Below are 17,452 nucleotides of genomic sequence, written 5' to 3'. Positions count from 1 at the left end.
ATACCAAGAAAATACAAAAATGACCTACTTAATCACCCCTACTCATATCAGTTACGAACGATTTATTATTCCTATTATCAGCATTAAGCATGGATAGGTAATTTATATTAATATCTTATGTTGATAAAGTAAAATCTATTTGTTAGTCAGTACTCACTACTCGATGTATTATAATTAGTAATATTTAGTTAGTACATCCTTTCTGTGTTTCATTGTTGAATAAGCTTATTAATTATTATTCAGAAGGTGTTCACTGAAAGAAAAATAATAATAATAATGTTAAACCAAAAGAATTCGTTAAGACTATGAAATTTTATTTCTAATAACAATAAAAAGAAAATTAATATGCCATCTTTTAGACAGAAATTCTCTGGGTTTTTTAGGCAATTTTCAGCACCATCAGAGTCCAGAAATGACGAGAACGCTTCAAATCGTTTCATTAAAAAATATCTTAGTGGGTGAGTGATTACAATTTGTATTTAAAGTAAGACAATTTACAATCTACAACTCTACAAGGGTTAGTCAATAATCAATATGATATTGAATATATTTTATAAATGTATTAATAATACTTGAAATACATAATAAGACAAATTAAATCATCTATTTGTAGATTCCCTTAATGTAATAACAGGTCTCTACATAATTTATGTCTAGCTCTGCGTGTTTAAATTTTGGTTATAACAAAACAATATTATTAAGATATTATTTGGTCTTGTTGATTTTTTATTAGTTATTCAAATTTTTAAGTTATGTAAGGAAAGGATTGATACATACCTAGTAACGTTTGTCAGTATACTCAGTAAACTAGATTGGAATGACTGAATTGGCTTTATACTATTATGAACAAGACAAAACAAGCTTTATAGTTTTCTTATAATCTTGCATACTATAAGTATGTTTAGAAGTATTTTATGTAATGATATTTTGGAATTTATAAGACGTTGAGGGAGATATAATATTGACTGATTTTATTTTTTCCTTAAGATGATGAGGACGTGAAGTTGTAGATTATCTAATTATACACTTCTTATATATTTAACTTAATTTTGAAATTAATATAGAAATGTTGTACATATTTAATTGATGACATTCTGAAGAAAAATGTTTAAAGCGAAAATAACTTTTCCTGATTTGTCAGTATGAATATTAATTAACTTGAATTCTCATTTGATGTGAATAATTATTTTTGTGTATTTGGTTTATATATTAGTATTTGAGTAGTAAATTTCTAAATTTCTAAAAAGTGTGATAACATTAATCAGATTTAAACTTCATATTTTGTTAAACAAATGATTTTAGCCATGAAGTCCAAAAATATGAACCAATTATTTTGCACGGGAGAACTCCGCAAGAAGTACCACCTCAACAATTAGGTGCCATTAAAAGTTATGAAGTGGTATCATCATTGACTGGGCCACACGGTGGTCTTATTTCTGTTAATCAAACAGAAAAACATTTGTCGGCAAGTGATCCAGAAATTAATTTTATTGATAATCTAGAAGAAGACAGCAGTAAGTATTTTAAATTTAAAAAAAAAATTTAAAGTTTAATTAATTATAAATGATAAAATTAAATAATATTGTTTTATTGTTAGATAATGGAGAAAAGAAAGTGGGTACGTCAACTAATGATTCAGCTGATGAAACTTTGAATGTAGAGTCTAAACAAAATATTTTAAAAAAGCTTAGTGAGTTTCTACAAAATATGCATTTAAAATTGCTTATTAAATATTAACCATTTTTATAATTCCCAGGACATCCATTGGTAGCTGGTGTTGAGAATTGGAATGTTCCACACACAAATGCATATGGTGCTAGTTGTTCTTTATATGAGGTCCATCCCATAACACATCGCCATACAGGTGATCCAATTGCTGATTGTTTTGCTATTGTTACCAGAGCAAATTCTGCTATAATGGTATTAGCAGATGGTGTTAACTGGGGTGTCAAGTCAAGGACTGCAGCTAGATCCGCTGTCCATGGTTGTGTTGACTATTTAAACAAAACTTTATTTACAAAAGACAAAGAATCACCTAAAAACACTACAGTAAATATTTAGTTATTTTGTAGTTAAGTTTTTTATTTTATTTTATTCATTTTTATGTATAATTTAATTTATTTCTAATACACAGGAAAAATAGATATTTCATTTATAAAAGGGTGTAAAATATGAAATGAATGAATGTTTTGCTCTTAAATAAAGTATATGTAAATTTTTTTAAATTTATTTTTACTTAGATACTTTTTAATGAAATTTATTTTTTACTTTATAATTATTTATTGAATGCAGAAAAATAAAATGTAAAACTTTCAATAGTATTTTTGACTATAAAATATATCTCACCATTAAGGCTGTTGCTACGTTAGTGAGGATCAAATTGGTTTTCTGTGTAAAATGTCCTTTTATTAATTAATCATTTTGTTTTTATATTGAAATAATTTTTTTTTATAATTGCAGGATGTCCTTGTAACTTTACTGAGATCATTCCACGCTGCCCATAATATGATTCTACAAGAAGAAGGAACTTTAACTACTCTTACAGCAATTGTAGTACTTCCATCTACTGTTGATAATCATTATGTAGCTTGTTGTTGTAATGTTGGTGACAGTTTGGGTTATGTGTACAGTTCTAAATACGGTGTAAGAGAACTTACTCAAGGCTCACACGATGTTCACAGAATGAGAGATATGAGAGATGTCATGGGAGCTTTGGGTCCTGTTGATGGACATAATCCAGAATTGTCAAACTTGACATTGTCTATAACACAAGTTGATTTGGATGACATAGTTTTTATTACTTCTGATGGTGTATCAGATAATTTAGATCCTGTGGTTGGCCATTTTACTGGTATTCATTATTTGTTTTATATTTTAATGATTTTATTTCTAAAATGGTACTTAAACAGATAAAAAAATATTTATTTAGGACTTCCCAACGTTGAAGCATATCAAAGACACAAGCTTTCTCTTTTAAGAACAGAAGATTTGATTCGTAACGGAGTGTCTGGCAAGGGACCAGCAGTAGATACAGCTAAAGACTTAGTAACATTATTACTGGATTTTGTTACCAGATTAACTGCAGCTAAACGTCGTATATTAGAAGATATGGAAATATATGCTGATGCTAATGGAAAGCCTTACCTCAAGGAGAAGTCAGACAAAAAAGAAAGGAAATTATTAGAAAAATGTTTGGTGTGCCAGGTAAGTTAGATCATGCTACAGTAGTTGCATTCAAAATAAATTCTGGAAAGTAGAAATTTTTAAAGATATTAAATTTTTTTTTGTTTTTGTTTTATAATATGTTGATTTATTATTTATTTTAATGATTTGTTATTTTTTGATTGAGAAAACTGGCCTTAAAAATAGTATTAGGAACCTATGCAGTTTTTATTGTATCTTATGTAGTGAATATACTTTCAAAATATGTGAATATTGTACACATACAAGATTACATAACATACAAATTACCTTATTAAAATAAGCCTATATTAAATATTTATCCAGTTTTTATGATATCTTTATTTATGCTTAGTGATTTACCAATATATCTATTAGTGCAATATTGTTTCCGTCCAATGGATTGTTTGAAATAAACAACAAACTTTAATTTAGTCAGCTTATATATGCTTTAAACTTATACTTTATATTAAAAACTCATATGTGTTATATTTTATTGTTTAATTTATTTATATTTATATTTATTGATTGTTCATTTATAAGTTAAAACTAACATCATACTAAGACTATTGATATTGTGTATTATTAGTATTTATTAAAATATATGAGACAAATGTACTTTTATTCCAAAGTATATTAGGCCTAAAAATATATTCATATCAAATAAAAAATATTCTTATACTGTTTTTTTTTTACATTTACCTTAGAGTATACTTTTTTAATTAATTTTATAAAAATAAAAAATGATAAAAAAAAAGCATATTTGTCACATATTAGAACATAATTAGAACACAATGTAAAATATTTCAAAAATTAAGACAATGAAATATACTTTTAAGTTATAACTAACTTTTTAATTATTGTAATTATTTATAAAAATGTTTATGTATGTAGATACTATAAATAATTGTCTTAATTTAATTTGGTATAATATATTTGGTATAATTTTTTTTAAATGATTCAGTTTTTTGGTGAACCTAGAATATACTCTTCTATTATAATATGTCTTATACTCTTATATAATTCATTTTAATTTAATAAGGTAATATTATTAGCTACTTACATGATAATGGATATTATTTTAGTTAAATCACCTAAATATTTCATTTATAAAATTATCCCATGGATTGGTTTTCAGTAAATAGTCATTGAATTTGGAAATTTACTAATATATTATCGTGTTACCTATATTAATAATAGTTTAAAATCTTCATCTTCTTCAATTTAATAGTTCATTCAGTATCAGTTCTTCCATTTATGTCTAGGTTAGCTATTTGTAGGACTATGTTTTGGTCCATCATTGCAAGTATTTGGTTACTAAAATCATTTAAGTTGTTTTAGGTGGTCGCAGGGCTCAACATTTTCCTAGCTTTAATAGTATATACACCAAACATATTTAGTTTAAAATTTAGATCTTATAACTTTTTTTTTAAACATTAACTAGGTATATCTCTTCAACTGAAAAAATCTATGCATTGAGTACTTATTTTACTTATTTAATACTTAGGTTAAGCACAATGGCACTATATATCATATTATTATCATCTGTATATTCGAAGCGATGATGAGTAGCTTACCCTTCATCCTCTTATTCACACGAAAGTTGAGCTTTGGTTTTTTAAAAATGATATATGTAGCAATACAATATTATCCAATTAGTATTTGATAAATAAGATATAAATATTACTATTATTAAAAAAAAAATCCAAGACGTTGATTAATAACGTGGTGAACTACTCCGTCAAGAATTGTATTGACGAATTTCAATTGCCTCACACCCCATTTGAAGAGATTCTGATACGTCACTAACCTTACCTGTATATTATGTATAATACCTCTCTCTCTATATATATATAATATATATATTATATTATATAGGTATATATGTATATTATTACGTATAAAGATCACTTTATAGTATAAGCGGCACGTGGGAGTATTACATAATGTAACGTTATATTTATACGTCTGCATTATTCCTTTGTGTCTGCAGTATCATATAATACTTAGGTACTTGTATGATGTAGGTAATAAATAATAATATATGCAACACGTTTAAATAATGTACGATTTGAACGTTAAATTTGGCGTATAATATATACGCTTATATTTAACCTTGCACAATTTCGATAATTTTATATGCCTGTCCGATGTCCAGATGACTGGAATTTTAATTTTACTTCTAATTAATTTATAATGTACTGACTATTTGTATAAGTACCTTTTGTACCTAATATTATATTTAACCTCCGTTAACGTTGTGTGTATACCTATGTCCTATATGTATATAATACATTAATACGTATAAGCTTAGATAATATTATAACGACATTACTTTTATACATTCCTGGCGATTTATAATACCGTGGTTATCGTTGTGTAATCATTGTACCTACTACCTATATTTTAACTTCAATATCTTAAGTTAAACTATATTATAGTCGTATTTATGAGGCAGCTACATCCTACTTTACCCATGTACCTATTTATATACATGTTATGTAGTAAATATTGACATATTACATTAATACTTATACGGTAGTCGCCGTAATTTTGTGTTTGTGTCTAATCCATCGTCTGTTGGATATCGCTATTATAGACATAAAAATTATTGGGAAATTTGACTTGGGATTACGGAATTACAGATATTGGGCTGCGTTATAGCATCCAAAATAAAAACAATCCGAGCATTCCAATCAATTACTCTTTGTCTACTGCTTTCTGCACCTTGGCATGTCTCTAACAATTCGTTCCACAGTGACCTTAACATTGAAACCGTTAACAAAATTGCATAGGTACATTCATAATACAAAATTCCATTCCAAACTAGCCGCTCACACCACCCACTTATAGCCATTAAAGGTGGAGCCAAATTATTAAGAAATCCCCCCTCTGTCCATTAAACAGACGCTGGTGCAAAGATTTATTAAAATCCTCGGACAGTCAGACGACCATATAAAATATTAGGTATATGAGGGTCATTCTGTTACTAGACAGCTTCCCTCTAAGGTTCTGCCAGTAGATAATTGCCAAGTTTAAACGAGAACCAATTTTGAAACGACCAAAATGTTCGGCTTAAAAATAATATTCTTACTAAATTTAATTCAGGTAGGTACTGTACTATATAGTTGTTCTATTGTAGATTAACACCAAATTAATCACTAATACCTAAATGGCTAAATTTTCATTGTATATTTATAATAATTTGTAAATGTATTCTTATCATACGGCATACGCCTATATGCGGTTGAATACTTGAATATTAAAAAAGTGTAGTTGACGGATAATGGTCATATTTTCAATGTAACACAACGTCACAACATTATGCCATTTATTACTGTTATAAAACATTTCTTCCTAGGTATCCTTAGATCTTACTCAATTACATCGATCCATCTGCTCCTAGGTTTTCCACGAAGTATTTTAGTTTTTCTTGAATAAATAGCTCATATTTATTGAAATTTTAAATTTCCTTGAATATTTAATACGAAATTCCTCATAATAATTATTCTAATAGAAATATTAAAAAAATATCGAAAATACACACGATGTTTTTTTGCAGATTAAAATTTTCATGACATTAGATATTTAAACACGATATAATAACGATTTATCTTTAAACAATTTATTTTATTTTGTTATAATTTAAATTAAATTCTTCGTAAGGACTTGAAACTCTTTCCCATTAATAGTATATTATTATTGTTTATAATATATAGTTAACAAATACGTTTTTTAATCCATACGACTCATACAAGTATAAGGTTATGTTACGATAATTTAATTTTTGCTCTCAAAAGTCAAAAGTTGAATATTTTTTTTTATTTCTTTAAATAATAATGTTGCCTCATCCGTTATAGAAAAAAGATTGGTTTTTTTACAATTATTAAGTAATCTTAAGAGATATTATACAAATTTATTAGAATTTAGAGTATAGGTTGAATCACATCCAAAGACATTACCAAGCGCTGTTTTTAATCTGATACAGATGGATTGTCAAACTTGGTTGAATTAATTTACAACTAAATCGGTTTACAAACTGAAAAAGACAGAACAAATTCTGCACATCCGTTTCAGACTATACAGCCTAGTGCCTACATTGTAGACTAACTGTACTACCTAATGTAAACTCTACAGCATGGGTTCTCAACCTTTTGAGCTTCACGCCCCCTTTCAAACTATTGTATGAGTTCACACCCCACCCCCTCACTACTATAAGATTTATGTATGCATAATATTTTTATGTAAATATATATAAATATATGGATTTATAATATATACGTTATTGCTTACTTTAATGTTGGTAATTGGATTAATAACTTCAATGAAGTTTTTTTTATTATATCGTTTCATTTTTCTTTTTTTCAACATTTTCACGCTACCCCCCCCCCCCCCCCCCCTTGAAATTTTGTCACGCTCCCCAGGTTGAGAACCCTTGCTCTATAGTATGCTGATTGCAGCATTAAAAATCTATTATGCCAATGTCCTATACTATACAGCAGATGTGCTACTTCCTCCGTTTTTTTAAGGTTAAGTTTTTCAGTAAACTAATTTGTACTTATTTCTGTTTCTCTGTAATAAGTTAACAGAGCCAACCCATTTAGTATTAATAAACATTATTAATTTCACAAATTAATAAGATAATGACATAATGTATTATATTATGAGATACGTTGTTTGAAGTAATTATATAGTACCTATGGTACAAAAACACAAAAAATTAAAAATATCCAGAAGGTATATTCACCTATTCATCTTCCATATATTACTATAGTCAATACCGCGATCTCGAGTCGCAATTATGGTATCTACATTTGTTTAAATTTTAAAGAAAAAATATAGGTATGCCTAGGTACTCGTTTTAGTTGGATAATATTATACTCGTATTATATACATTTTTTTTTAATACATAATTATCATACCTGCAGCGTTCCTGTATACATTTCCATTCCAAATTTCCAACGTATAATAATAAAATTAATCTTGTTTCTTGATAAACATTTAAATTTTCATTAGAATCTATTAATTATATCGATCAAACTGTGCAAAAGTATTGTAATGCGTATATGCTTACTCTATGTTGCGGTATGCGCGTAGGTATTATATAACGACCTAATGCAGATCTAAGAATTTATTTATAAAATTGAATATTATAGGTCAATGACAATGGCATTATGGCAGTGGTTATATAACCGTAGGTATCCCTCAGGCCTCAATACCCACGATTTCATGCTATATTAGTATATTATTATACTTAGTATTATTCTTAGTAGTCTGTACATAAAATGTGTAAGGTACTTATAAGTACTTAATAATTAATTCCTTAAAGATGTTGAATTGTTAAGTGAAAACATTTAATTGCTTCTCCCCAGCTCCCTAGTTACGTCCCACCGATGAGTATAATCAGTATATTACTATATTGCACTAATCACTTTTTTCGAGAAAAAATATATGTGTTTTCAACAAGTCTGTTTTTTAATTTGTTATTTTGTAGATTTTATAGAATTACAATAATTATACTGAATAAAAGCAAGTGTGCATGTTTTTATATTTTGTATTTATTAATAATACAATGACTGGTACAAAAAAAAAAAAGTTTACATTTATAATTAGTAATTACCTAATACCAAACTCATAATAATTATATTAAAAACATTAATTTCAGAAGTGACTAACAATAATAAGTATAACTATACATTTATATTGTTATGAATATGAAAAAACAATTAATAAAAATTAAATTAATGTAGTTACGTAATATATAAATTAGAACAATTAACAATTAAGTTCTATTGTCCTAAAGTAATTTTTAAAATTATACGTTCGTCAAATTAATTACTGTACCGAATGATAAGGTATTCATGTGTGTGCATTTCACATATTAATATCTATGCATTGTTAATTTAATATGTTACTAATATTATTTCAGTATAGATCTATTGAATAAGTTAAACAATAAAATATTGCTATTTGTTAACGTAATTGCATATGTGTTTCATTTCCGGATAATATTTTGTATTACATATTGGCTTATTATTCTATTAAGATTTGAGGTTATTATAAGTAAAGCCTGCCTAATACATGTATAGTATTATAGTATATATAACCGGAAACTATACGAATTGCGATTTATGATGTAAGTATAATACAAAGAAACACCTATGGATTCAATCGCCAGTCTTGTACTTGCACGCATTACACGTCATGACGTGTATCTACACAATTTAAACATTTTGTGGATTTTCAATCTACGTGGGGCGTAAATTAATTGTTTTTTTTTCATCGGTATACGTTGTTAATAATTTAAATGTGTTTTGTCAAAGTAAATAGTAGTTTAGGTGTTTTAACTAACATATAGTGAATTACAGATTATTGCCGCTAAATACTTTATAGTCAATTATAGTTATGTATATAATAAGTACAGTCATAAGTAGTACTAGTAAGAAACTTAACGTTTAAACGAAAATCAAGCATTTATTCGTTAGAATTTGTCGATCAGTTGTTTGGTCTACTGGTTGTGGCGCGCAAGTATTACATAAGATCACAGTATAGGTAACTCATAAGACATACCGAACTACCTAACTCTACGGTGGCGTGTCGAAAACATCTATTACGTTTTTTTCGATTACACTTTTTTTCTTTCTATTCACGCTTTACTATTGTGTAGTATCTATCGGTGAATAATCATATAGGACAAATAATTAAAGATCATTACAATATATTTTACATCATAAATTTGACACTTAACACTCTAACCATAACTAACTTTACGCCACTGTGCGCAATAAGATTTTTTTTTCTTTGTTTACCAGTGAAGTATGAGCGTTATAAACATGTTCTTATAATTTAAACGTTTGTTTTTAAATGTTTAAATCATAAGTTTTTATGATATAGAACTGGCAGATACCACTAAACACACCTACTAATTACTGCACATCATATGTATAATTGTGTAATGTTTAACATAATATGTGTTCAGCGTATGTGTAAATTATTACATTTTTTTCTCTGGAATGGGTGCAAACATCTTTTCCACCAATGTAATCGCCGAGAACTGCTATTGCGATTTAAAACACTATCTCCCTTTATACGAAAATTAATAGTAAAATTGTATGTAGCTTAATCTCAACACAAATACCAAGAGCGTTATGTAACAGTTTAAAAATCACTCATCGAACCACATTCGATTAAAACGATTTGTCTGAAGTGGAAAACTCAATAAATTTAAGCCTGCAGTGACTGCAATATAACGGCAACTGCTTACGGTTAGTTGTAGTGTGCCTATGCAATTTTATTTTTATACTATTGTAGGCGTATGTATACACGAGCTAATACCGTCTATATTTACCTAATATGTTGATTTTTAAAATTAAATATTATATAACAGGTCAACATTATAGGGTGGTGTGTATTTGTTAAATTACATTCTAAATCATCCTGCACGCGTTTTATTTTATTTAATACCTATAAATAATACACAATATTGGCCTAAATAGATGACGCAGGTTAAAAAAAAATGTATTGCATATTGCACTTGCACGTTTAACATTAATTGATTGTACGTAATGATAATAAATTCGAATTAAATGAGTTGTGCAGTATTATATAATACGTAATTCTTATTATATATCATATATTATAGTTGTTTCATCCTTGTTGTTCTACAATGCTGTAAGCGATAATAAAATAATAATAATCTAATATATATATTTTTTTTTTTTTTTTTTTTTTTTTTTTTTTTTTATTATTATTATACGTTTTATTCCACTGGTCTTCCCCGGAGGTTGGGCATTATTTCGTATGAATTTCGAACGATCAGTGTGCAGGTGGTGGCGGTAGCCCGGAGGCCCGCCCCTGGCTCGGCGGTGACCACCGTTTGTAAGAAAAACACAGTATTACGTAAGAATATCGTGCGATCGTCGGTGGATGACAGTGACTATACCTGCGACAACCTTGAACGTTGGTACCGGAACCCGCTCGTCCTAAGAGACTACACGCCGAACAAGGTATATAGGTATCTCTAAATACGATATACTACACATGATGTATTTATTCTAAAGTGACTATAACTGCTATACGTACGGTGTGCGTGCCTCGAGAATAATTTTTTACTTGGGCATTATGCGAACGTGCAATCGACATAAAGCTCGTGTGTCTAAAACCACCGTCCACAATATATAATAACGAATTGTTTTATGCACGTGCATAATATAGCTATAGAATATTATAATAATCGGAACATATACGATTTTTTTTTTTTTGTAAACAAATTCAGCAATGACCAGATGGGGATTTTTTCTTCAAAGGCAACCCACCTGATACCCAGGTATCATAATATACATTTTGGTAGATAAATTACTTTGAAGTTTTTTATTATTATTATTATTATTATTATTTCTTTATATTTTGTCGGTTGTAGCGATATAAATATCTAATAATATTGCACAACTACCGCCATTATTATATTGAATTATAATGTTGTACATTAATTATTATTGTTATAATAATTTATACACGGAACAAGAAGATTATTTTTGAAAAGTTTATCAAAAAGTCTTCGGTATCCTTCTGGCTTCTACAAAAGGGTGAAATAGGGAAGAAGTATCGTCGTCGTTTGTTTATGACGATTTGAAACTTTTACTTGAACAATTAAAAATGCAATTCTTTTTATGCGTATAATATCATACCTATAGTCCTGTATAATATCGTACTGGCGACTGCACAACTTTTATAAGACATATGGGTATTATAACTTTGTTATCATCGAAGTTTGGTCTATTTAATTTTACAATACTGTATACAAATCATATTAATATTTCATCAAAATGAAAGCATGAAAGCCCATAATGAATTAATTTTTGCATTTATTTCAAATAAAAAAAATATATGTAGGTAACTTCTATTTATTTAAACTAAATACTTAAAATTTGTAATTACAATATGTTATATAAGTAGGTATAATGTTTACTTGTAATTATGATACTTACTTATGTAGAATTTTTATTATTATTTTATTTTAGAATCACTTATAAATGTACTATTCATGTTTTTTTCTACATAAATGGATTAATGTATTTTCATAGGTAGGTATATTGCATAATGTATAAACTAGATTAAGTTTAATTAATAATAAACATTAAGCAGTAATAATAAAAATATTAAAAATAAGGAACAAATATAACTGATACATACAATAATATGATGTTGATTTAATGCAAGATAAAAAATTATAATTAAAGTGGAAGAATAATAAATAATAACATTAAATTATATTTGAATTATTATTTGTTATAGCTAAAAATTAGCTGGTTTCATTATTTGTAAAAAAAAAAATACTTAAAAGCTCAAGTATGCGGCAGTGTTTATGAGATCATACATTATTCACATCTACATAACATTCATTATTTTATTTTGAATTGTATGTATATAATATTTTTTATTTTTTTAGTTTTTATACCTTAAAACTATGTGTACATAGTTTATTTTTTAATTTAAGTAATTTATGCGAAAAAATCCCGAATTTTAAAAAATTGGTAATTTTAGGATAAAAATATGTACCTACTTATCGTTATTCATTACCTAGATTCTAAGGATGTATGTACAACAAACAATTTACAAAATATACATATAATTGTGTAATAATAATAAAAAAAATAATTAATAAATAAAACTGTAAAAAATACTTATTTAGTAAGCATAATTTATAAAATTGACATGTTAACATTAATTTTTTTAGTTGAGAAAAACAACGTACCTACTAGTATTACTGTAAAATTATTCATTATCTATCTAATATGCAATTTTAGGTTACCAGTATTCTTAAAGTACGGTTAGAAAAATATGATATTTTTAAAATTGAACTAAATTACTTTCCAATACAATTGATATTGTTTGCAATATTAAATTCCAAACTACTGTCATTGTTTCATTAGTTAAATTATAATAAATAGGAAATTTAAAATTATTCTTAAAAATTAATATTATAATATAATTTTATACTTTTGCAATACTTGGCTTATATTTCCAATGCAAATAAGTTATATAAGAATATTGTTTTCTCAACACTGATTTTGTACAATTGTATACATATTTTAATATGTATCCAACAATGGTACATTTAATGTGTTATAATGTAAATGTCATCAAATAAATGAAATGTCTATATTTGCCATATACAGAAGATTTTAGAATAGATACTTTTATCTTATATTTGTATTCATGGTTTGTGATCATCACTTATCTTTATAAAAATATCTTAACTGAAATTAATCATGTTTATTAAGCAATTATATGTCACCTGTTCGTGTTTATGTTGTAAGAATATAATATTATTTAATGTACATGAAATGGACTTCAATATTGAGATTTTGCACCTTTATCGACTCCTCCTTTAATATATTTTATACGCCTACCATACATAACCTGTATATATTGTGATTATATAAGGTACATAAAAATAGTTCCTAGTGTGCTGATCAGCAGCATATTATCAAGTTATACGTAGTTTTTCCATTTAAATTTGTTATTTAAATATTCTTGGATCTTATTGCTGTTAACCTTATTAATAGTAATTTTAGTAAGTATTTATATGTTTCAATAAATTATTATATAGGTATTAATTAATTTTTTTTTTCAAATTTATCTAGCCTAATTTTAAATTCTAGTTTTATTGAGAAAAAACTGGTACCTATTTAAAATTTTTTATATAAATTAATGGACAATTATGTAATTTACTATGATTTATTATATTATATGAGTCAATGAAGTTATGAATGATTTTAAATTTTTTTACAAATTAATATTTATAACTAGGACCTGGAAGTCGATGAATTATTCATTTTATTTTGGATATCTTAGACCAAGGGTGCCCAAACCCAGGCCCGCGGGCCCCTTCGTGGCCCGTCAACGCTTTTGGATTTGCCCGCCAACATCTATACTCAATACAAAAATGTTTTTTAAATTTAAATACCTATCTGTCCTATCTAATTAAGTATCTATTGAAAATAGAATTTTAGATGAATTATAAGTGTAAGCAAGTCTTGTTCATAACATGGCCCGCCATCTAAATGTAATTGCAATTATAGCCCGCTTCCAAAATAAATTGGGCACCCTTGTCTTAGACAATGATTTCTTAACTAAATAAGTGTTTTAGTGCTATATGAATTTAAAAAATTCATTTTTGTTTGAATTTTTTTATTTTTTTTAATTATTAAGTTGTTTTTTTTTTTGAAATCTGATCATATTTTATTATTTTTCAATTATTGAAAAGAACTAAAATCATGTGTTTATAAAACATCGTATCCAACTAATATGACTAATGTACAAAAATATTTTAAACTATAGGTATTATCGTAAGTACTGGTATTTAATACAAGTTTGAGATTTATGAGAAGGTAATAATAAAATTACAAGTGTTTTAAAATTCCATTATAATACATTGTTTTAATTTTGTAGGTATTTTTTTAATTAAAAAAAAAAAAAAAAAAAAAAAAACAAAATTTAATTTAAGTATTTATAGCAACTCTAAGGTTGCTATTACAAAAGAATGTTAAATTTTAATTCAGTAATAAATCATAATAAAAATATAATGAGGATGGCCTATCAATCTATACTTTATGGATATTTAGTTATATTAATATATTATATAATAATTACCTATATTGTTCTCATTAATATATCATTTTATTAGTCATAGGTTGGTTGGTAGGTTGAACTAATTTTTGCTAAAAACAAATCACATATATTATTCTTATATAATAATAATTATTATGTAATTTCATATATTATTACTAACTGTTATTAACTTATAAGACAATTATACCAACGTAATAATATATAATAGTGTGAATAGGTTCATGGTACCTATAAATGTATTAAAAATTAATATTCATATTTTTAAAATTGTATCATGTTTAGTAAATAAAATAGTATATACATAGTTACGAAAACTTTAAGTTGTTACAAATAATATAATTAAAATTGTTAGTGTATATTAAAATATTAAATGTTGTTACAGTTCGAATTTAAAATGTGTGTAAACATTTCAAATTAGAACTTTGACGAGATTTAATATTTATTTAACAATAAAATTGGTTCTATCTAACCATAATCATCGAGATAAAAATAGTATCTAGCTAAAATTTCTCCTAATATAAAAAAATATATTCTCAACCTAAAACAGGCACCTGGAATCTATTTTAACTCAACCTATGATAAAACTTATAGGTATATACACTATACACATAATATTACATATTATAATATTATAATGGTTTCAAACTTGTATAATGATATATTGATATTCAATCAAGTTTCAAAAAATTGTTATATTTTAAAATCGGTTTAATAGCTTTAAATATTTAAAAAATTGGGGGTAAATATAAAATAAATATAAAAAAATATTGCTTAATAGCAAAAATTATTCTGTTAACTAAAAAATAATAATTTGTAATTCAAATATTATTTTAATAAGCTATTTGAAATCGTATGTGGACAATTATTGTTGCTTTTTTAAAAAAATAATAAAAATATATTCTTATAAAAATCTGTAATAATATTGCACCTGGATTAATTATTGTTGTTATTAAATTTCTAAAGATATTTATTTATAATATGTAATTATGTCTGAGTTTCAAAAAAATTAATTTTATATAAATTAAATATATCCACGTTTTTAAAAATGAGTCGATAGATCAATATTATGCGACTGGCACCACGTGACTGAACGTGAAAAAAGACAATACTTAATAATGATTGTTTAAGGTTAACTTTATGTTTGATAAAAATTCATTCTAAAATTAAAGCTAACATAAGCTTGGTTAATTAATGCTGAATTCAAATTTGCTATGATTTGCATGGTTTAGAGATAAAAAAACAAAATATAGTGCAGTAGGTACATCCTTTTAATGTTATACGTTTTTATGACAAACATAAATAGTTAACAGATAACCATAATATTATTAAGATAGATATTTAAATGATGGATAAATTAAACTTGCGCATTATGTTAAGTTTACTACAGCTACAATTGTAGTTAGTTAGGTTTTGGTGATAGCCTATCCATCAGTATGATAGGTACCTATAAATAAAAACAAATTATAATATTAACTTATGTATATTGTATATATATTTAAAAAATTATTTTGTGGTAATGTGAACGATTTTATTTGTTATAAATATTTTGTGAAATTAAATGAGTTTTATTGGCTCTTCAAAAAGTCCTTCCTCTTAAATTTTATAGTTTCATTTCTTTTCGTTAGTGAAATGTTAGTTTATGTTCAATTTCCATTATATAAATATTGGAGACTATTTGAGTGATTAGTATATTAAATGTTTATTACCATAAAAATCGATTTTAGAATTTTATCATTGTAAAATCAGTATAATATGCTACTTGACTTTAATCTATAAAAACGTAGTTAATAATATGGTGTATTATTATAAATATTTTCTTTATTTTATTATGAATTATGATAGAACGTTGCGAATGTGCAAAACTCATAATTAATTATTTATTTTATAAATAGATTTTCCAAATAATAAAATAAGTCGGTAAATTATCAGTAAATTATTATTATAAATTTATAAAATTAATTAACATGGTACAATGTACCTATATTTAAGTTACGTAATTAACGATAATTTATAATGATGCATTCATGTACTTAATCTGTTAATGTCCTTGTATAACTTTGTAAAGCTTGTTCTTAAGTTCTAAGACACATGGCATCACTAATTGTATCAAAATGTTAAATTCAATTTATTTTAATGCTAAAAATTAAACAAATAATAGTTGTGATTTTTAATTACATCTTTCTGCAGTTAGGTATAACAAAGTAAACGGTATGTGAAATCTTTTCAATTATTTTTTCCAATAAATTACTTCATTTATACTTACTAACATTACATTTTATAAAACAAAATACTTAATTTTATAAGGATTTGAAAAATTGAAGACAAAACAACAATAAATTATGTATAATATACTATACAGGTAAAAAAATATGTTATTTATATTATCAATAAGAATACTTTGCGAATTAGGATTTTCCTATACACTTAATGGAAAATATTAAAATTTTATTTCAACTTGATGCAGTCAATAATAATAAGCAACCATTATTTTATATAAATACATTTAGACATAAAATTAATCTATGTTATAGAATTATGCTTTTAAAAATCATTCTTAATTCCTAGTTATTATAATAATTAAAAGTTTATATTTATTCTTCTTTTACCATAATATTTAATGTAATTGTTAGTATTATTT

The 17,452-nt window shown here is 25.7% G+C and overlaps 1 protein-coding gene across 1 annotated transcript; it reads left to right on the top strand.

Moving 5' to 3' along the window:
* Positions 1 to 112: 112 nt before the first annotated feature.
* LOC114127435 (PP2C-like domain-containing protein CG9801) lies at positions 113 to 3,954 on the top strand. The gene is given in 7 exon segments (XM_027991668.2): positions 113 to 458; positions 1,303 to 1,514; positions 1,598 to 1,690; positions 1,757 to 2,049; positions 2,461 to 2,851; positions 2,930 to 3,136; positions 3,139 to 3,954. Coding segments are annotated over 7 exon segments (1,428 nt in total). The 5' UTR covers positions 113 to 345; the 3' UTR covers positions 3,258 to 3,954.
* The last annotated feature ends 13,498 nt before the right edge of the window (positions 3,955 to 17,452 follow it).

This window comes from Aphis gossypii, chromosome 2 (genome assembly GCF_020184175.1).
Source record: "Aphis gossypii isolate Hap1 chromosome 2, ASM2018417v2, whole genome shotgun sequence".
In the NCBI taxonomy this organism is placed as follows: Eukaryota; Metazoa; Arthropoda; class Insecta; order Hemiptera; family Aphididae; genus Aphis; species Aphis gossypii.
This window is presented reverse-complemented; position numbering and strand designations above follow the sequence as displayed.